Below are 22375 nucleotides of genomic sequence, written 5' to 3'. Positions count from 1 at the left end.
ACCCTGACTGACTGCTGCCCCACCTCATCTCTTTGCTCCTCATTTATATCCTCATAAATTCACTTACACAGCAGGAAACAGCAGCTCATTTCCCTCTCATTGAATCCAAACTGTGTTTTGTGTGATACTAGAGTTTGCTGCATAGTGACTTAGAACAAAGACTCAAAATGCTCCTGGCAATCATAAGTAAATCCTTTTTCATAAGTTCCCTCAAAAAGGAAATTCACAGGACAATGCACAGACAAAAGTGTGTGCATGAAACAGACTTTCACACGACACTAAATGCTGCCTCAGCAGCTGCACTGCAGAACACAAAGCAGTGAATCAGATTCCCTCACACACCTTTCTCTGCCTCTCGATCAGGACTGTCTCAGTACACTCACCCTGTAACAACAAAAGTGATGACAAAGTGAGAAATGTCCTTCATGTATCATGGAGCCTGACAGGATGTTAAATTGCATGAATGAAGTCTTGCTTTAAGACAGAAGCTGTAATCTGGTAACAGGGTTGTTCCTGCAGCAGCAGTGATTGCTTCTCTGCCCCTTAAATTGATTTCTAACTGCAGATCGATTCAGTGCAGACCGCTGTACGGACACAACAGCACCGCACATCAAATATCACTCTTCAGAAAAGTGGTGACAAGATGGCTGTGACTCACTAGTTTGGGAGTTTAAAACTGGCTGTGTTGTTGGTGTGGTCCCAGAGAATGGGAGATAAAATATGAAGGATATTACAAACAACTGGGGGACAGATATCTTGCAACACTTAATCCACATATTCCTACAAGACCAGAAATGGTAGTTCAAATTGAGAGTATTTCCCAGAATCCCCTTAAATGAACCTCTTGCTCTCTTCGAGGAGTTTAAAATATTTACTCTGACATCTTTTCCACCCTACCTGCCCTACTTTAAGTTCTGTTCTTACTGTGGATTTTAATATGTCCTGCCTCACAGCCCTCCATGCTGGATTAAATTAAAGCACAACAGAGATAATTACAAAGTTTAATTTATCTCAACCTCTTCTTCTTCAAAAGCTCTGGAGAGCTGAGAGTCACGGTGCAGGGAAAGAGCAGAATATTACTGTGAGTATGCTCAGAGAGTGGTTGATTCTTCACCTCTTTTACCACCTCACATACATAAACAGACCATTCTACTGTACATGCAGGCTGTCAGTGTGTCCTGTCACTTCCCTTTTCCTCCTTCCTAATTTACTTCCCCTGGTTGTTGTCCTCTGGAGGTTCTCCTGCTGCTGCAACAGCTGATAATGTTCTTGTGGTGACACGGCCATGGAGGAGGGAGATTGAGGAAATTTATGTTCTCCCTAACAACATGCTTCCCCGAGCATGATTCCCATCCCCCCATCATTCTGTAACTCACCCCGCCACCGTCGCCACCTGCCTCCTGATATTGCAGCGCGATGGCGAGACCTTCAACACGGCCTCTTATGAAATCTGTGCATCACTGCATGAGTACTTATGTGTACTGCATGTATGTGCTCACAGAAACATGTTCCTCTCCATGAATTTGAAGCTCCATCAGGTTGAAAAGTCAAAGATCTGAGGCATAGATCAAGGCCTTCTTTTGGCCACCAGCTGCTTCACGTGCTGCTTAAACTGGAATTCTCATCAAATATTGAGGATGAGTGAAAATGGAGGCATCAGTCCCCTCGATGTTCATGCTCCAGTGGTTCTGATTTCTTTGTGTAACCAACCAAAGCTGGATCAGGATGTCATTTTGTTACTTAAGAAACCTGGAAAGGTAGAAAATGTGTGTGCATCTGTTGCCTACAAGAGAAGGAACACTTATGATAGAAGCATCATGCATGCCAGGAAAAATAAGTTCATAATCAAATGTATTTATTTTCTAATGAGACACACAAATATTAAAAACACTTCTTGTTGTGTTAAATCTGCACAAACTCCAAGCTTTCACTGATCACAATCAAGGCCCTATATGGTCCTCTTTACCTTACTGGACCTGTTACATAATGGAGAAAAATTCAGGCCCTTTGGATAACTGCTCACTAATAATACACCACCAAAAATCCATTGCTTGACTAGATGATTATTCATTCAGCATATGATGCCTTGTTCCCGTTCCTCATTTCACAGTTTCTAAAAATACAGAGCATCCACACACACACACACACACACACAATCCCCAAATAAGGACAAACAAGGAGGCTTTGTAGCTCTAAGGACACACACTGAAAAACTATTATGAAATAGATGTGTACAAATGCACTATCTAGGTTGTGACCACTCCACACACACACTCATAGGTGAGCACACCTATGATAGGTAGGCCACCTGTATTTTTTCAGCTTTGTTTTTCAGATACATTCTGATTAGATCATGCATTCCTGGAAACAATTATCCAGATGTGTAAAAATGAACAGCAGCAGAATAACAGAATGATCCGCAGTCTGTCAGCAGATGCAGCACAGTCAATAAGTCCAATTATAACCGCCGCTGATATCAGACTGAGAGACCAGAGAGAGGGACTGAAAGCAGGCTTTCCCCCGGAGTGTGACGGTGCCTCTTACCGTTCTTCAGACGGAGGTAATCCTCCTGGAGCTCGGCTGAGGAGAAGGAGAAGGAGCAGCGGGGACACATCCAGGTTATCAGTGATGAAGAGTCTTCTGCAGCATCGCTGGAAAACAGGGAGGAGAGGGACGAGAGGAGAGGAGACCCTACGCCCATGTCGACATGGACTCAGGACGCCCCCTGCAGGTGAAAACATGACATGTATTTTAACCGTGACGACTTTAAGTATGGAGCATGGAGCCAAAACGATGACTTTAATGTTAGGTATTGAAAATAACATTTGGCATTGAAACACACCCTGAAACTGAAAAAAGAAACATTTGCATTGAAACACTAAAAAATTTCGGCATCATAACAGGTATTGGAATTGAAAACGTTTCACTGAAGTTAAAATCACAGACAACAAATGTTATATTATTTAATTTCTGGACATTTTTGCATTCTAATATGTTTTTGAATGACTATCATACGGAAGAGGATTAGGGCCACTGAAAAAATAAATAAATAATTAAGGTCAATTTTTTTTTTTTTTATTATTATTATGAGAAAAAAGTCAGAATTCTGACTTGGCCCCTCAGTGGCCCTTATCCTCTTCCATACTATCATATTATATTCATTTGATGTCACTTTTTTTTCAATGACAGATTATTTTTTCGACAACGTTTTTCTGCATTCAAAAAAAGAAAAAAATTGAAAAAAAAGTGAAATTAAATAAATATAATATGATTGTCATTCAAAATGAGGATTCAAGAGGATTAGGGCCATTGAAAAAGAAAAAAGTAAGGTCCAATATATTTTTTTATGTTTCTGTTCTGAGAAAAAAGTCAGTATTCTGAGATTTAAGTCAGAACTATGACTTTTTTTCTCAGAATAATAGTGATAATAAAATGTATTGGACCTTCATTTTTTTTTTTCCAATGGATTAAAGTCAGAATTCTGAGAAAAAAGTCAGAACTCTGAGATTAAAGTCAGAATTCTGACTTTTTTTCTCAGAAGTGGCCCTAATTCTCTTCCTTAAAAAACATTAGAATGCAAAAATGTCTAGAAATTAAATAATATAACATTTGATGTCTGTGATTCTAACTTCATTGAAACGTTTTCAATTCCAATACCTCTTCTGATGCCGTTACAATTTTTTTTACAACACAAATGTTTCAATGCGAATATTTCTTATTTCAGTTTCAGGGTGTGTTTTCAATGCCACATTTTATTTTGAATACCAAACATTAAAGTTTCCATAGTTAAGACCTTCATACAGTGACATACAACAGCAGTATTACAGTGTGGGGTTTTAAATGCAAACAACATACATTAGTATGCAGAAAGGTCACGTTTTTCCTTTCATTTCACAAAACTAGTGTAAAAGTGTTAAAAAATTACAAATGCAACGTGGTGATTATCAGTTTAAGGACTCTTTTGCACAACCCTGTAAATCATGTTACATAACTCAGCACACACTGTTTTGTTTTTATCTCAGGAAATTTTAAAACATGAGAAAAACGAAATATAAGTCCCTGTCATACAAACCTTTCACATGGCACTCCAGAGGGACGTCAGCACCTCATTACTCGAAATAAATCAGAGAAGAAGTCTGTGGTTTTTACTTTCAGCTTCGTTTATTTACAGCAGGAGCTTTACAAACCACAACCAACATAAAGACAGCACACCGTGAACAGCTGACCGTCACCACAATGATGCACTGTAAACCTCTTTCTGATGAACAGTACCAGTAAAAAAATACCTCTGTAAAATCCTCAAGATGATTTGAAAATGGTAAAGCTTTCAAATGATGCAGCACGCAAAGGTTTCTGTAAAACTGAGTGTACAGGATACAACTATGATGAAGCATAACACATGATGTGAAAGTAATAGTGACACTTACAGCAGCCATAACAAAAGCTTAATACCATTCTGTGAAAGACAAGTGTTTAGAAGTATTCCACCCAGCTGAAAAGGTAGATAATGGACACATGCCCATTTATACAAATATACAACATCTGCTTTTTGTAACACTTAAGATACATTTAAACCTGCTGGTATTAGTGTTATTCATTTGGTAACAAAAGATTTCATGGATGAAAGCTGTGTGATACTTGGTGAGCTGTAACAAAAGCAGAAACCTAAAAGCAAAATGAAACATGTATTTACAAAAAGAGGGGAAAAAAACACGATGTAAAAACAGGTAATAAAGCATTTCAAATATATAATACAGAAAAAATAAAAACGGTGATGTTTGCAGCTGAATGACACGTTTCCCACTTTAACGGAAGGCTGGTTGCTCAACTTTATGGTATGTACAATTCACTGTTTACTTACAAAGATATCTGATATTAATTAAAATCTGTGCGCTGCAGCAACGCTACTGTTAGAGTAATTCACTGACTTATGAGAGATTGTAGCTGCTGAATTTTCACACACTTCAGTGTTTACTTGTATAACTGGAGAACTATGTCAGACTGGCAGAGGTGGCTCAGATATCATGCTGCTTTCTATTTTACACGTTTTTTGTTGCTGCAATATTTCTGAGTACAGAGTAACTTTAGGCTTTAAAAAATAAAAGCAAGCAAAACAAATCGAGGAAGCTGCAGGTGCTCAATGTCCCCGACTGACTGAACTTGACCTAGATCCAGAAGTGTGTGAAACCTGACAATGTTCCTCTCTAGAGACATCTTTTTCACACATTATAAATATGGGTTTTCCACAACATGTGCACTATATACAAACAATACATATATTCACAATGATACCGCTGGTACAGCATGATCCGACCTCTAAAGAGGTGTAACATTCATTTGGGAAACAGGCACTTTGAATACATCCACTGAAGTGGATGAGCTTTAACAGCTCACATAAGCAGCTTTTGTCTTTGGCTGGTTAACAAGGTGCGTTTTCCCAATGCAGACAACACAGGACTGTGAATTTGATCACATGTTACTTTGTGCACTGAGGAGACCAGCGAGAAGATAGATCCACGTTAACATTGAGATAAGCTGATCACACAGCACTGTACCAGATTTTAGAGAGCACCGTTTCTCTGAGTTATAGCATAAAGAACAGGCACATAGCTGCACTCTCGCAGGAGTTCAGTATCTACACACAAGACGTACCTTTGAGGTAAACTTGCAACACAAAAGGACCCAAAGATACAGTGACAATCTCAGCTGGCTTTGAGAACACGTCGGCAGTTGATGCAGGAGTGAAATTATGGGATCTTATTTTTTAAAATAATGCTCATTGGATTAGGACACAGCAGCCGGCACTGTGCCTCCGCCTAAAGCAACACGTGACAGATATTCACCAGGTTTCTGATATCTGAAAACATTATTTTCTTGCTCATGTTGTCTTTTTTAATATCTTTTGTTGTGATCTGGGATATAATAAATAGATTTTTCATTAAATAGCTAATGTAGATTAAAAAGGTAGCTATTAAAAAGCTTGGAGAGCAGTTTAAACTGCATAACTCTCAAGATAAAATGTAGTTGAACATCAAAAACATCCTTGAAACATAAAGGTCTATAAAAGACACTTTTAAAACTACAAGTGTTTGCTTTTGGTTTTACAGAATTAACGGTGTACAGTAGAATTGATCGAGTCAGTTTGCAAAAATTCAAAAAAAGACAACCAAATGAATCCTCCAGAATAAAATCCTGGATCTAAGTCATAAGCAGATCCATCTTGTCGTTTTAAAAAGTTTGGACTCAGAATTCAGAAGAATAAAAAGATGTGAGGGCTTTCAAAAAGCCACTTTAAAATTCCCTCTGGACAAGATTTGGCGAACAGCTCAACACTCAGGTTGGACAGCTGCACTGAAGTCTCATGTGTCTCCTGAATTTCACAAATTTCATTGTTTGATTGGCAGAACAGAGAAAGTGAACCTCCCGTCTCCTCAGGAGTCTTCATCATCCTCTTCGTTGATATTTAGTGAGTGTGGTATGAAGGCCTCTTTCTCAGTGGCCATGGGCTCGCCCTTTATCGTGCATCCCGGCGCAGACTTGGTCAGTACTGCCTCTGCACTGTTTCGGATGCCGTAGGCGAAGTAGATAAAGAATCCTGAGAACAGTGAAGAAGCATTTAGGCAAAGAAAGTTACTTTCAGAACACAAGAAGAGATAATATTTGACATAATTGGCAACAAAAATAACAAAGTACCAAAAACCATCCAAATGGCAAAACGCATCCAGGTTCCTCGGTCGAGCTGCATCATCAGATAGACGTTTATGAACAAACTGACAACTGGGAGGATGGGTAGCAGGGGAACCTGAGAGGAAATAAAGGTATATTTAGAAAGCAAAGAGACGCCAAGCTGAAACATTAAAACCTTGAATATTAAGAGGAGTAACAGTACACTTGTAGCTACAGGGAAACCTCTGACAACCTGTAAGCTCAGCAAACAATGCAAACTCACAATTCAAGGATTCAATAAGAAGTGCTGCAGATCCATTTATTCTAACACACATCACTTTAAAAAGAAACTGTAGCTTCAGAAATAATCTTTGACCTGCAAGACAAACTGTTTGTTCTATAGTGGAGCTGTCAAAGGGCTGTTAGGATGAGGAAATAAAATGTGTTTGATAAATAAACAGCTTCTCTTCTGTGCCATCTCTTAAGCAGGCCAAATGTCTGTGAAGGTTCTCAGTCATCCAGGTCATTAATCACAAAACACAAACAGAACAATGTAGTTTATGTTACACAGTGCAACAAAGACTGCAGGGAACTGTACAACCAATCCACAGACGCATGGAGAAACCAGCTCCTCAGGCTAGTACATTTACAGCTCAAGGACAAAGGACACTCCTTTGGAACAGCCTTTCCTTAACAGAGGTAAGACCACACCCACACCAGGATCATATGGCCTCAACGACCTACACATAACCAAAGACCTGAACAACCCTCAGGAACTAGGTCAACTACCTAGTGATGTGACTACCATTAACAAACTGATGACGCTTAGAGGCTTATATTTTCTAGCTCCGTCCAGCAGTCTGTTTCCAGGTGATGAAGAATTTGCACTGTTTGTAATCTAATTTTATTGTATTTATTATTTCGGATGGATTATTCTTCTTTTTTTTTTTTCTTCTTTATCTTTTTTTTTTTTTTTTTTTTTTTTTCCCTCTTGTCTGCATATATATTTCTGGTTTGTGTCATGTTTGTCACAAACTGTCAAATATTCATGCAATTTATTCTTGCAGCAAAAGAAAAGAAAGAAAACCTTTTTCTTCTGTGCTTGTGACTGTGTGCATGCAACCATCACCATCCCTCTTAGAACTCTGGCCTATCTTTTATTGGCAGCTAATATCATGTTCTGTAAAAGAGGGCGTGCACACCTAGGTGGGCCAAAAAAAAATAAAAAAAAAATAAGAGAAAGTGAAAGAAAGATTACATAAGGATATACAAAGGGACAGGGAGAGAGAAGGAGAGAGAGACCTAACACACTTAGATGGAGAGGGACCATCTCACCATGATGCCAAAAAGAAAATCCGTGGGGTGATACTAATGATTAAGCAACCCTTAGTGTCCACAATCATTACTGAAGCTTGGGTCGCAGAGGGTTGCCGCCGTGCTGTGTTCTATTTGTGTAACAAGACCACCACTGGTGCAGATGAAACCACCTGGGTCAGACCAGCCGAGCGGTATGGCTCAGCACCCGGGCCGCGAGAGCAGTCAGACCGAAGGACCCAACCCGCCGCGGGAGACCCAGGCCAGGGGACAAGCCAAGGACCCAGACCGGAAGCAAGCAGGTACCGCCGGAGCACCCAGGGCGACCGCCAGGTCACCCAGTAGGAGGAAAGGGGGGCGAGGGGGGAGAGATCCCGCAGCCCCCCCAAGGGACACCCCCACAACACCACCCCCACAGCCCCCCAAGACGGAGCCAAAGGAGCCACCAGGGCCGAGGGGGCCCGGCACCAGGAGCAGACAGCCAGGCAGACGGGCAGGACCAGGACCAGAGCCCACCAACCGGCGCGCCGGAGCGGGGGGAGGGCGGAGGCGGCAGGGCCAATCCCACCTGCCCCCCCCAGACGGCCCGACCACTCCCCCAAGCCACGCCCCCCACCCACCAGATGGATTATTCTTTATCTTAGCTTCTTATTGAATATCTTATTTCTTTCTATTTACGTTTTGTGTTGAGAGAAACCTAAATTTAAATCCTCTGTATGTCCGGTACATACTGCAGTGTTGACAATAAAGGAGACTTTGACTTTGACTCTTGACTTTGAAGAAGCCTTTCAAAGGAGAGGTGACACGTCTTCAAAGTCTGGTTGCTTTTTTGGATCAAGTTTTGAAGCTACACAATATTTGAGGTTTTGTAAATATGAATATTTTGCAAGCAGCTATTGTCTGATTGATGTCTTAACAGCTTGAAAACTACAGCTGTTACACTACAATCAAGTCCAAAGCGTGGAAAGACCTTTAAAGGGGGCTCCGGTATGGCCGAGTGGTCAAGTTACATGCCCCATGTGCAGAGGCATGTGGTCCTACAGCGGGCTCCAGGTTTGATTCCAACCTGGAGCCCCTTTCCCACATGTCCCTTCCCTCTCTCTCTCCCAGTTCCCTGCTCTAGTGGTTATAAGTAAAACCATGCCTTCACAGAAACATTCCAAGTGTCAGAGGTGGACGTTTAGATTAAGAGAGTAATTATTACATTAATCACATTCTGATGATTTCATAAAAGTGTCTGTGACAGATCATCCTCTACCTTGAAGGCCAGCTTGGTCTTGCTCTGCGGTTGCCTCCACACGATGAAGGTGAGGATCATACAGACCACCACAATTATACAGAGGACACACAGGGACCAGGCTGCCAGACCTCCCTGAACGGCTACGATACTGAACACACACACCAAAACACCTGCAGGGGGAGATAAGTCAAGATGAGCTTTTGTTTTGGTAACCAGGTGAATCATTCAGTGTTTTCTGACTGTGTGCGCTCCTCACCGATGATACTGGTGCAAATATTGACAGCAAACCCAGACAGAGGGGACGGCTCCGTGTTTGAAGGCATGAGGAGATTCCTCAGGGTGAAGTGATCGTCAGGTTGAGGGAGCATGTCCATCTTCCCCTCGTTGAAAGACTCGGTCAGCTCGGATTCATCGTTAGTGTTGGCCATCTCATAGGCCACACTGGGCTGCTCAGGCTGGTATCTGAAGAGGGAAGACAGACTTACACTGAGGACACACAGAACTGATAGATAGATAGTATGTGTGACTGCATGGTCACATTCAGGAAAGTGTTTCATTGGACAAAAAGTTAGTTCAGGCCCTAGCTTTGGAAAGTACAACAGAGAGTGGTGGCCACATCAAGGATGAAAAAAATAGAGATTCTGTAATTCAGAATTCTGATGTGCTAAAAGATTGAGAAATCAGTTTTTTATTAAATCTATACTAAAGAATAATTTCACAATACGCTCCACATTTCTCATTTTAGTGCGGCTGGCCGCTCTTCTGATCCTCCCCTTCAAAATAAGATACAAGCTAACTGTAGACAAAAATCATGGCTTTTTACAATGTACAATTATGATTAATTCTCAGAAATGCATGAGTGGGCGCGGATTAGCCTAATGGTTAAGTTGCATGCCAATATAGCAGACAGCCCTGGTTCGATTCCAGCCTGTGGAAGCAGAAACTTCAGTGGATGTATTCAAAGTGCTTGTTTCCCAAATGAATGTTACACCTCTTTAGAGGTTGGATCATGCTCTACCAGCGGTATCATTGTGAATATATATATTGTTTGTATATAGTGAACATTTTGTGGAAAACCCATATTTATAAAGTGTGAAAAAGATGTATCCGGAGAGGAACATTGTCAGGTTTCACACACTTATGGATCTAGGTCAAGTTCAGTCAGTCAGGGACTCTCTCCCAGTTTCCTACGCTATCCAATGTCCTCTCCTCTGTAAAATAAAGGTGTAAAAGCCCCAAAAAATCTAACTTAAAATGCACGAGTCAATTCTTGTAATTTTAAAAACATGACTCACAGGATCACAAATGCATTTAATCCACAAGGTGGCCCTGATACTCTGTCGTCGGAATGAGGCCTCTGCATTTTAATGTTCTCCAGGAAATTATGAATTTTTAAACATCAAGTAAAATGACCAAGGATATATTTTTTTCATTGTTTGGCTAAAAAATGTGTAAAACTTTAATGATTTAAACGTTTTTGATTTTAAGGAAGTGTTACGTTTGCTCACAGAATGAATCATCCTGTGTTTGAAGAGCGTTATCTAGCATCAAATAGAAACATGTCAAAAAGTGTGGATGTCTTTAATACTTGCACAAAGTCTGTTTCAACTCGTCTGACTAGCTTCTGACAGGTGCAGGTGTTATGATTGAAGTGAAGATGAGTACCTGAGGACCAGCACGCAGGCAGCCACCAGAGTGTAGGCCAGCAAAGTACCGATGGACATGAGGTCAACGAGGTCCTTCAAGTCAAACAGGAAAGCCATGATAGCTGCAGGACACACAGGAGGAAACATAAACATAGTCAGCAGGATGACAATCTTCCTCAAACTCATCAGAAAGTCTGGAAATGTACAGGTAAGATTTACAGGAATATAATGCAGAGTATATCTTAAGATCAATTATCCTTTAAAACAAACATTCTCAGTGTGTACTTGTTAAACTCCACTATTCTACAACTACAGGTTATTTTTGCTACCATCCTCCTTCCACAAAGGGGCACTGTTGCCTCTGGCCTCCTCTCAGCCACCTACCAGACAAAAGCCCAGCCACCGAGGTGGAGATGATGGGCGTCTTCCTCTCGCTGACACGTGCCAGAAACGAGAAGAGCAGACCATCGCGAGCCATAGCAAAGATAATGCGAGGAAGAGGAAACATGGAGCCAAGGAGACTAAGCCGAGGATGGAGGAAGAAGGAGGAGGGAGCAGACATTTTCTTTATTTAAAGAAAACTTTTTTTTTTACTCTGGTTTTTACACAAGGCCTCAACTAAAGCCATCCTTAACCCAACAGACCGTGTCAGAGTCACACAGGGTAGATCTTTAACCTGCTTATTATCTTCATGCTCTATCTTTCATCCTGGATTTGTTGGAGGACTTGTTTTGAGGCCTTGTGCACCAACAGCGTCCTCTATGAACCCCAAACAGTTAGTAGGTTTAGATTTCAACCTCACCTGCAACAATACCGGATGTTACTGTGGCTGTTAGAGGGGTTTTGGTTCTCGGGCTGATTTTGGCCAAACATTTGAAGAGCAGGCCGTCCTCTGCCATCGCCCAGATCACTCTGGGCATTGGGAACATGGAGCCTAGTAGGCTAGTAGAGAGAGAGAAATGCATGCCATGCAGGGGAATACACACAGTTAGGAAATATTACAGGGGATGGACTCATAATAAGCACACTTGCATGTAGATTTAAGATTTCTCACAACTTGATTTGAGGAATCAAAAGGAAGGAAAAGTACATCTACAGACCATAAATATCCTCAATATGTGATTCTAAAGGGGCTTTTCGACCGGAGGAACTTTACCCCGGAACTAGGGACCCCTGAACTACGTGCATTTCGACCGGTGGAACTAGGGTCTAAATTTAGTTCAGGGGTAGATAATCTCCCCCCTAAAAAGCCCCTGCTAGGGGGGGTAGTACTTTTCAAAGGCCCCAGGAGTTTTGGGGGGCAGGGCCTGGAATGCTGAGCGTGTCTGATTGGTAGATTACCTGCAGTGTTTTTATTCTGCTTGTCGTCCATAATAACATCCCACACATCTGTGATTCACTTGATTTCTCTTTCTTTCATTTGTTTTTATTTGTTGTATCTTTTTTGTATGTGTGTGTACTTTTCAAAAGAAGAAGCTGTGATATGTCCACATTAAGGGATGAAAACAATGTGAAGGTGTTTTACTGACACTCAGAGGAGTTTGGACCTCTACATGCAGGAGACATAGTTTATGTTGTAGTCAATGGTTTCACACTTCATTGATTCGCAGGTGGCATTAGAACCTGCGCATTAGAAATGCAGGGAGACTGTAGGGTAGACTGCAAGCATGACTGTCAACAATTTAGGCCCCAAATTTGAAGACAAATCTGCTCTGCAAATGTATTCAACGATTGTGTTAGCCCTCAGGGATACACACTCTGTTTGGCTGAGTCACACTGTATGCAAACAAGAACTTTGTTTGTTTACGAAAAAAACCCACAGGGCACCTTAAAGTGTGTCAAGCAACATCAGTGTTACACAAGCATCTTATATGAATCACCTTTAAAGAATTATTCACAGACTCGTCATTCAATAGATCACTTCAGCACAAAATGAAAACATGAGTGAGTGTAATGAAGTTCTATATTTGATGTACTGGAGTTAAAACATTTGATAGCTCCACCACTCCTCACATGCTGAGAGGCAGCAGAGAGCCTCTTACCTGGTCGACAGAGCACACAGAGAGCCGATGGCCACTGCATAAGTGGCTCCCTCCCAGCCCACATACTTAAAGGCCACGGGCAGAGGGCTGTTCTTGTCCAGCAAGTAGTACGGCATCATCACGGTGAGAGCCCCAGACACGCCGAAGTACGCCACAAAGCAGATCAGGAGCGAGGCCACGATCCCTATGGGAATGGCCCTCTGGGGATTCTTCACTTCTTCTCCTGCACAGGAAACATGACAAGAATCGTCAGAGAGAAGGAGTCATGTGTGTTGACTTGCGGTTTTAATGTATTCCTTCTCACCTGTAGTGGCAATGCAGTCAAACCCAACAAAGGCATAAAAGCAGGTAGCAGCACCAGAGAGGACTCCACTCCAACCGAACGGCATGAAGCCCCCTTCACCCAGAGTTTCTTTGGGTGGAAGAGGTACAGAAATGCTGGAAGAGGAAAAAGGAGAAACGTCTGGTTAGATGTAACTGAAGTCGTGTGGGATGTTTTAGATTTTGGGAATAAGCTGCTCACTTGAGGCTGGAGTTGTAGGTGGCATTGAGGATTTCATCAGGGTTCAAGTTCCAGTTTTTTAAGTTTCCTTTGATCAATCCAGAGATGATCACAAACATCAGCACGAGCACATTGATGCATGTGAAGACTTTATTCACCATGGCAGACTCCTTCACTCCAAATGCGAGCAGTCCTGCAGACAGGCATGGAAGACGATTTGAGTGAGAATGAAAATGTTTCAAAAACCGAAGAATAATAAAAACATTAAAACAGACAAAACAAGAGACGGTCCTCACCCGTCAGAGTGATGATAATGAAGACAGCAAATATGTCTGGGTACTCTGCGAGGACTCCCGGGGCGTTCATGGTCATGTATCGTCTACAGAACGCCTCAATCTGCCGTCCAATCAGCTCGTCAAAGGTCGCACTCCACGCTCGGGCCACACTTGAAGTTCCTGTGTGGGAATAAAGTCATGTTGAACAATCCCCGTTTCATTCACCAACTCCTTAGCTTCCCTATCTAAAGAGTCTCACCAATGACATAAGAGAGGATGAGGTTCCAGCCTGTGATGAAGGCCCACAGTTCTCCTACTGTCACATAGCTGTAGAGGTAAGCAGAGCCAGTTTTGGGAACTCTGGCTCCAAACTCGGCGTAGCACAGGCCAGCCAGTACAGAGGCGAGGGCGGCAATGAGGAAGGACAGAACGATGGCAGGACCAGAGCTGTCCCGGGCTACAGCACCAGCCAGCACGTAGACTCCAGCACCCAGCGTGCTGCCCACGCCCAGCGCCACAAGGTCGAACGTATTTAGGCATCGAGACAAGCGGGAATCCTCCGTGTTACAGTCGACAACCTTCACTCGCAGAAGCTGCTTCCCAATGTCCTTCAGTGTGGCCAGAATCATCCTGGCTGGAAGGGTGCACCAAAACTCTACAGAAGTTTATTCACCTGTTTAGAAAAGAGAAGACAAGATACGTAGCATTTGTAAACAGAAAAACAAAAACATAGAGAATACATAGAGCTGATACCGAAATCTAACATTCTATTGAAATCCTTTTTGTGGCTTTTCCAGTAAAGACAACCATTCTTCCCAGTCTGATCCTCTTACTTTTCCTGTTCAGTGATGGAGGACATTGGAGGAAACAACATTTGGACAATGTCAAAAGACAAAAATGAAAACGAGAGAACTGCCAAGATGAGAATTAACCAAATTAATCAACAAAATCACAAGCCATCGCAGCTGAAATGGGATTAGTTTTGACTCGTTCATGTCATGTCAGCCAGTCTGGTGTTGAAATCTATTCTGGCTCCCTCTAGACATCAATAAGCTGCAGCTGTTTAAAAAGCATCTGTCAGGTCACAGAAAACGACTCTCAGTAAGTATTCTTCATTTTAATCATATTTAATATGAGTAAATAAAGAAATCACATTCACTTCAGGAGAAAGCGGTTTGATTGCAATGAAAATTGTCCATATTATCCTTTGAAGTGCACCTTAAAAAAAGGCAAAGAAAGTGTGTTTTGAATGCACTGTCGATCACGTTTTTAACACTGTGATGGTAATGTTTACAATCTCATCAAATAAACTGGGCAAGTTTAAGGATAGTTGTCTGAATTGTTAGCACAGCACCTCACATATTCTAACAACACACACTTGAAACTACAGAATCTGAAGGAACATGAAAAGCTCTGATCACAAATGTAAGATGCAGTTGAATAAACACTCAGGCTTTAAACATACTGAACATTTACATTCAAGTTCATTTGCAAAAACCAGAGTTTTCTGAGTGCTGATCCTTCACTTCTTTCTTTTGTGTGAAAATGTCTCCCTCCATTTATTTATGGTTACAGAGGGATTTAATCATCTAAGAACTACAAAATCCATAATGAACAGTGCTAAATATGCAAACTAGCGATGAATTAATCATCATTTTGTGGTAATGCATCAGCACAGTCAAGAGGAGGCTTACATATTTTCAGATTGGACACAAAAATGTTCCAATGTTTCTGCATTTCACATGAAAGTAACATTTTCTCTCAGGATGAATGAAGTTCTATCTTACCCAGCATGCATCATACTAAGAGTATGTAACACATGAAACAGCAAAAGATAAAGAGCTGCAAGCCCACACCTCCAAGTATTGCTTTTAGATCCTTCTGTTAAGTTATCAGGGTTCTCATGATCTTTTAGGAGGGAGTATTTTTCCTGAAAAGAGTGCAGACAGAAGCAACTCTGGATTTTACCTGACTTCACTAATAGATGAGACTCTTTGAGATATTAGGTGGTAGCAGATTTTTTTCCCCATCAGATGACCAGATACCAAAATCAGTTGCAGGATTTTATAATATAATGTTTGCAGGTACAGATTGTTGATCAGGTTGTTGAGCAATGAAAAAACAGAAACAGGTACACCAAACCACGATGTTGCAATCCATTTCACAATTACACTGTGGTGTTTTGTAAGTGTGCAGTGCAATCAGCTTTCAAAGCCTCCTCTACAGAAACAAAGTCGAGACAGACACAGACCTGCCCAACAATGCAGACGGTACTCACTTTCACAACACCAAACAAAACAGGATCTTCTGTCTTCAGGGATAAACACAATCTCTTTTCTTTCTGCTTATAATCCACTCCACCTCCTCTTGCACAGTGCAGCTGTGTCTCCAGACTGATCTCAGGCAGCTTCAGATGAATAGAGCTGAGAGACGTTTACTAGCACCGCTTGGACACGTGATGCAGTACGCCTCTTAGTGTAACAAACCATTCAGGTGTTCAGCTCACAAATAGAACGGTGACAGATCACATGGCCTCCAGGCTTTAGACACTTTTTGAAGAGCAGCTGTGATGACAGCAATATTTCCCCCCTGCATGCAGGACTGACTGTGTCTGGAGGGTTTCTCATTATAGTCAAGTCATGAATACAAGACTGACAGATATATGACCCAGTTTAGTTAGTTTTTTTTATGACAGGAAATTACTAAAATCCTACATTAGAATAAGGCTAATTATTAATATGTTCTGTGTCAGGAAGTGTGATCAATGGGACAACACCAGCAGGTCCTGTGAATGTGGAATCACTGCACAGTGCACACAAGGATGTTAGGTTACGTGAAGACAAGACTCAAAGACTAAATGGACCACAAGCTTTGATTGAACAGCTCTGTGTTGTCTGTAGGTAAGGATGACCTGAACAGCTGGGAGCAGACGTTTCATTGGCTCAACAGTTGGAGGGGACCATCACACAGAGGGCAAAACAAGCCCTGTGAATGTGCATGAAGACCAAACCAAAAAGCAACCCAACAATTGTGATCTTATGTGAACTTCTCACATCAGTCGAAAAAAGCAAACACAAGCAGGATTTGAAAATATGCCCTTGCATGTTATGTAACCGTCAACATTTGTTGAACTGCTGCCCGCGCAGGAGCATACCAACAGGCACGGGATCGGACATGCCGCGATCTAAAAAAGGAGGGTAGGCAGGAGAGCACCCTGCCCTCTTCTCAGCCAATCACCGCTCAACACCTGCTCATAACACTACATTGGGCATGTGGGTGGGTTTGGAATAGCTGACGGTCACATGCTCGTTACTATTTGGCCTACGGGGAAATAGTTTGTCCCCTTCAAATGCCTCTTATGCTGGCTGTGACATTGTTTATGAGCATGGAGAAGACTGCAGAGGCACAATGGGACATCAAGCTCAACAATGTTGTAATACATGACAGTTCATTTGATTCCAGAATGACTTTACACTGTGAGTAAACTGGATTAGATATGGATGAGGCCTCCAGACATTATAATAATTGTATTTAAGCCCTACGTTTTTGTGTGTAACAAATTTTGATGGATTCCCTTCATGTAAACAAAGACCTAAAAGTTCTTTAAATAGTTGACTTGCATATAGTCAAATCTGTGTTAGCTGAATTTAAACCCTCCTGAGAAAAGGTTAGATCCAGTTCACACAACTGACAACAACCTGCAGAACCACCTGTGTGGGAAAACAGATTATCCAATGGGCTTTGAGGAGGCAACCTGGCAGGAACAAGAGATAAGCTGCTGACTGTCTTTAATTATTATTTTTCCAAGCATTCATTTAAAAGAAGGCGACAGCAGAGAGCTGGCTCAGGGAGCACAGAGCTCCCTCTTGGCGTGCAGAGGGTATTTAGCAGCACTACAAAAAGCCCACCTGCCCTCGTGGTGTAGCTGGGGATGGAGCGAACAAAGTGCCATGTGAGAGCGATCATTAAAACGACAGCTTGCACAAGCCAAAGAAAACTTTCCTTTCAAGGGATATGGTCCATGTTGACCTTGTTACATTAAAGCTATGAAGGACAAAACAACAAAAACAACAACAGACATGAGAAACTAAACACAACAGCTTTAAGGTATTTATAGCTTTACAGACAGAGGCTTTAAGGGGTGAATTTAACAATTGTTTCGATAGTGAAATAAATCTTAAATGTCATGATCATGATTTAGCTAAAATTGCTTTTACATGAGACAGGATGATAAATGGAGCATGAATATATTGGCTTCTTTGCATTTAGTGTTTTGCATCATTGAGTCTTTTAAGTTCACAGCGACTCCAACTATAAATCATCCCATCCCAACCTACTGATCTCATAACTGACCAATCAGTTTATACCCTGCCCAAATATTAGCACAAGATTTCAGTGCTTGTGATAGCTGCTGCAATATGAGAACCAATGACGCACCAATCTACGCAAACAAACACACACACAGTAGTCAATAATAGTATCACCCATGATGAAGGTTGTGAGATGTTGACACCCAGGTTTAAAGCCGGGTGCAGCGTCATTAACACTCGTCCGCTAAGAGCTCAGTTGATGTGACCTTGTCTTCTTTTCTGTGTTTACATTCTGTTTCCTCTCACGGTTTGACTTTGTGCTAGATCGTAAATGTCACAGATACATCAAAAGGAACATTTACGCCATAACTCTAACCGCATGTGCCTTTCAGGAACTGCTTCCTGGCACGTGTAGACCTCAGTCTCAGAAAAGATTTCAATTCTTAAAATGAAGGGAAAGATTCACATTTTTTCAGAAGGCGATCATACTGCTTATTCAGATCATCTAAGGCTTGTTTTAAATATTTAGTAGTTCTTAAAAAGTTATTTTCATGCCTCAATTGTGATCATTATTTTCTAAGAATAAACATAAATACTCCAGGTTTGTGAAACATGCAAAGACTTGTAACGCAAGTAATCACAACTGAACAGATGTACATCAAATGTTGTTTATGGATTAAACACAGCATTAAAAAACTGACATACCTGTTTTGAATGCCTCATACTAACACTAATGTTTCTATGCTTAAAGTTTTAATGGTCAAATATCAGTATCCACAGCTCTAAAATCTAAAACCCTCACATGGTTAAGTGTTCATTCAACATTCATATCCAGACAGAGTCAGAGCTGAATCCTGGCAGCACACTTGAACTCCTCTTTAAAGTGAAAACCACTCATTTGACTTTACTTGGTATTTCCTTAAGGCACCACTTCCATACACGGCCAGTAGCAGCCCAATAATCTTCTCTTACTTCACTTCAGACCATGTGTTGCTATTTAAAAAAACTTCTTCAGTCCAGCAGCGATAAAAAAGACACTCAGTGTTACTCTGGCACTGATAGGCGGACTTGAATGACCTCGGAGAGACTGGTCTTGTGGTGTGAAATTTTACATCAGAGTTAAATATCAACAGAGGATCGCACAGGATTTATAGTGTGTGTTTTATACTGCTCAGCTTTCAATCATAGCATTCTGATACATTACACTGCAAACTGAGGGTGTGAGTGGAGTTGTTGGTTTAACATTGAGAGCACAGAGAGGAGTTAAACAAAGCTAAAGAAATGCTCTGTTTGTGTTGAAGTTCAGTCGGCTTTTAGACAATACTTTCCTCTGTTAGTTTCCACAATAGATCTTTAGTAGTAGCTTTAAACACATAACAGCTTTGGATAAACTTTGTTTTAAACTCTGTCTTTCTTTCCTTACACAAATGGACTTAATAATAATAATAATACTTTATTTATATAGGACTTTTCAATACAGGTAACAAAGTGCTTCACAGTGGGCAATAAAAACAAGAAGTAGTGCAAAGCAAAATGGAGCAATAAAAAATAAAATGAAATAAAGACTGAAAAGCATGTAAGCTTATAAAACAGACCCTTAAAAACAGAGTTAAAATTAAATAAAATCACACAACAAAAGCATTTCTGTAAAAATGTGTCTTGAGTAATGACATAAAACAAGGGACTGATTCTGCAAGTCTGACTTGGGTTTTCTCTCTCTGTGTCTTTACATTGGAGTCACATTAGGCTTCTCTGACCACAGACAGTCTCAGTACCTGTTGTTTGGCAAATGAGAAATGTTTCATGAGACTTGAAACTTAAAACTGGAAGCTGGAACTAAATCCTTTAAGCCATGCATAGGCCTACTAATGCAACCTCTCAAAAGTAGGCCTATGCATCAGTCTACTCTACTGTAAGGATGTTCTGATACTGTTGCACATAACACAGGAAACAGAATCATGAACGGGATAATCTGACACGTTTTAGTTTATTTGCATAATTGTTGCAAAAAATCTCTTCACAGACTTTAACAGAAGAGTTAATTTGCAAAAACAGATTACTCACTTTTACATTTTTTTTTAATGTTTCAAATTTTTTTAATTTTTTGTATTACTAGCTTTAGGTATTATCAATAATTTGAAGTTGGGTGGCTTTTACTAAGTCAAAATGCCATTATTAAAAATGTAACTTTATTAAAAATGTATATTAAAAGGGAAATGTGTTTTTTGAAAATGTATAAAAACAGAGATATCTGTGTTTGCAAATGAACTCTTTTCAAACTTTACAGACCAACCAGTGGCAAATTTACAGAAGAGGATTAGGGCCACTGAAAAAAAAAAATTAAGGTCAACATTTTTTTTTAAAGAATTATTATTATTATTAAATTATGATTCTGAGATTAAAGTCAGAATTCTGAGATGAAAGTCAGAATTCTGAGATTAAAGTCAGAATTCTGACTTTAATCTCAGAAATCTGACTTTCATCTCAGAATTCTGACTTTGATCTCAGAATTCTGACTTTCATCTCAGAATTCAATCTAAGAATTCGGACTTTAATCTCAGAATTCTGACTTTAATCTAAGAATTCTGACTTTAATCTCAGAATTCAATCTAAGAATTCTGACTTTAATCTCAGAATTCTGACTTTAATCTAAGAATTCTGACTTTAATCTCAGAATTCTGACTTTTTTCTCAGAAGTCTGACTTTAATCTCAGAATAATAATTTTTAAAAAAATTGACCTTAAATTTTTTTTTTTTTTTTCAGTGGCCCTAATCCTCTTCCGTACAAATTAGACCTCAGGGCTCCAATTAGAATTGAGGAGAATTAAACAACTTAGTAAAGCAGCAAAGAGCGTTTCCATACTATAACACATGATAATTGTTCATTATGAGCCCATGTGATCATCTCTTTACAATTAAAGCCATGCAAACTTAAAGTGATAATAATACACGAGGAGGACTGATATGCTCCACGCTGCGGGTTCATGTCAGTTCACTCTCATCTCGGGTGGAAATGACGCTCACCCCCGCCCCCGACACACACACACACACACACACACACACACACACACACACACACACACACACACACACTGTGGTGCTATAAAAGGAAATGTTTCCCCGCGTGCGCACTCTCTTTCCAAACCGTGAACATCTACACAAATTTAAATTCCTAATCTCCTTCCAAACAGTGTTTCCATTGGTGTGAGTCCCTGCAGCTTCTTTAGAGTGTCAGTGGAAGGAGAGTGAAGTGTCTGCTCTCTATCTCTATCAGCTGCATTGCATCAGCCGTGCGAATCCTTCCTCCTTTAAGACATGTGCACTCATGCTTCCTCTCTGCAGCATTCACATAGCTCACAAACCATGCGTGGGTTTTAGTGTGGGGTTTTCCCACACTCTTAAAAACCCATTACAACCTGATTACAGCGACATTTGTTCAAAAGCAACATTAATATCTGAGAAAACTCAATTTAGTGAACTTAAAACGACTTACCTTCTTTTTAAGAAAACTCCAATGACTAAATGCAGTTGGGTCTTTCAGGAAAGTAACTCAACTCCTGATGAAGGACTCTTCCTTTGGTCTCAAACTTCTGACAGATGGTGTGTTGGGTGGACTCACACATACACACACACACACACACACCCGCGCCTGCATACGGATGTACAGCCCACACAGACAGTGAGAAGTCCACGCAGCTGTCTGTTCTCAATGCTCCACCCGATTATTAACTGATCTGATCCGGACTGGTCCACCCTGCAACCACCAGATGACGCTCTATACAAACAAATCCTCTTCCTCCTTGAACTGTGGACATCCTGGATTTCATCACAACCTGCTCACATTCTGTCAGCTCTTAGTTTCACATGCTTTGTATCAGTGTTGTGCACATTTTTGATAACTTCTCCTGCAGTCCTGCTTTCTGTTATTGTTGCATGCAAACATTCACATTTTGGAATTTGGATTTTCTGTGTTGTTACAAAAAAAAGTCTCAGTGAGGAGACAAAGCTGTTCTGCTCTGTTACAAGTTTCCTGCAGTGGCTGTGGAGCAGCACCATGTCGTGATCCTCTTATTTCTGCCTGATGTTTTACATACAGGCCCCAAAATCTACAGCAGGATTTGGGATTATCAATGCAAAACGATCCTTACAGATTGCTCAGCATACATAAGCAATCATGACTAAGCTCCATTCAGCCTGGGAGAGATTCTGCTGAAACCCGCAGCAGAGTTTGTTGGCATCATTTGGGCGCTGCTTCATGATTCCACTCTTTTGCTTTGACTAAAGTGAACATGTACCGAAGCTGACTTAAACATAATTGGCGAGAGAAGTGCTGTATGTGCTGCCTTGTCTGACATTTCTAGATTTATGGCTGACTGCCGC

At 40.9% G+C, this 22375-nt stretch overlaps 2 protein-coding genes across 3 annotated transcripts in view; both read right to left on the bottom strand.

The window, feature by feature from the left end:
* Window positions 1–2725, bottom strand: part of mtus2b (microtubule associated tumor suppressor candidate 2b) — a 29614-nt gene extending 26889 nt beyond the window's left edge. Inside the window, exon 1 of one of the 2 annotated variants that reach the window (XM_034701586.1) lies at window positions 2545–2725. The gene's annotated coding sequence lies outside the window, so the exon portion shown is untranslated. The remainder of the gene's footprint in view (window positions 1–2544) is intronic. The other variant, XM_034701585.1, reaches the window with a different exon arrangement.
* Window positions 2726–4139: 1414 nt separating this feature from the next.
* Window positions 4140–21737, bottom strand: LOC117825197 (high affinity cationic amino acid transporter 1-like). The gene is made up of 12 exons (XM_034700888.1): window positions 21489–21737; window positions 13945–14358; window positions 13707–13865; window positions 13432–13603; window positions 13213–13346; window positions 12909–13131; window positions 11669–11808; window positions 10886–10988; window positions 9477–9682; window positions 9239–9390; window positions 6694–6802; window positions 4140–6595 (listed from the first exon to the last, which is right to left on the bottom strand). The coding sequence occupies exons 2-12, from the start codon at window positions 14312–14314 to the stop codon at window positions 6432–6434; spliced, it is 1932 nt and encodes a 643-aa protein (XP_034556779.1). The 5' UTR covers window positions 14315–14358; window positions 21489–21737; the 3' UTR covers window positions 4140–6431.
* Window positions 21738–22375: the final 638 nt, after the last annotated feature.

The sequence above is a fragment of the Notolabrus celidotus genome, chromosome 14, assembly GCF_009762535.1.
Source record: "Notolabrus celidotus isolate fNotCel1 chromosome 14, fNotCel1.pri, whole genome shotgun sequence".
NCBI lineage: Eukaryota > Metazoa > Chordata > Actinopteri > Labriformes > Labridae > Notolabrus > Notolabrus celidotus.
Note: the sequence above shows the minus strand (reverse complement) of the source record. Positions and strands in the feature narration are given on the sequence as shown.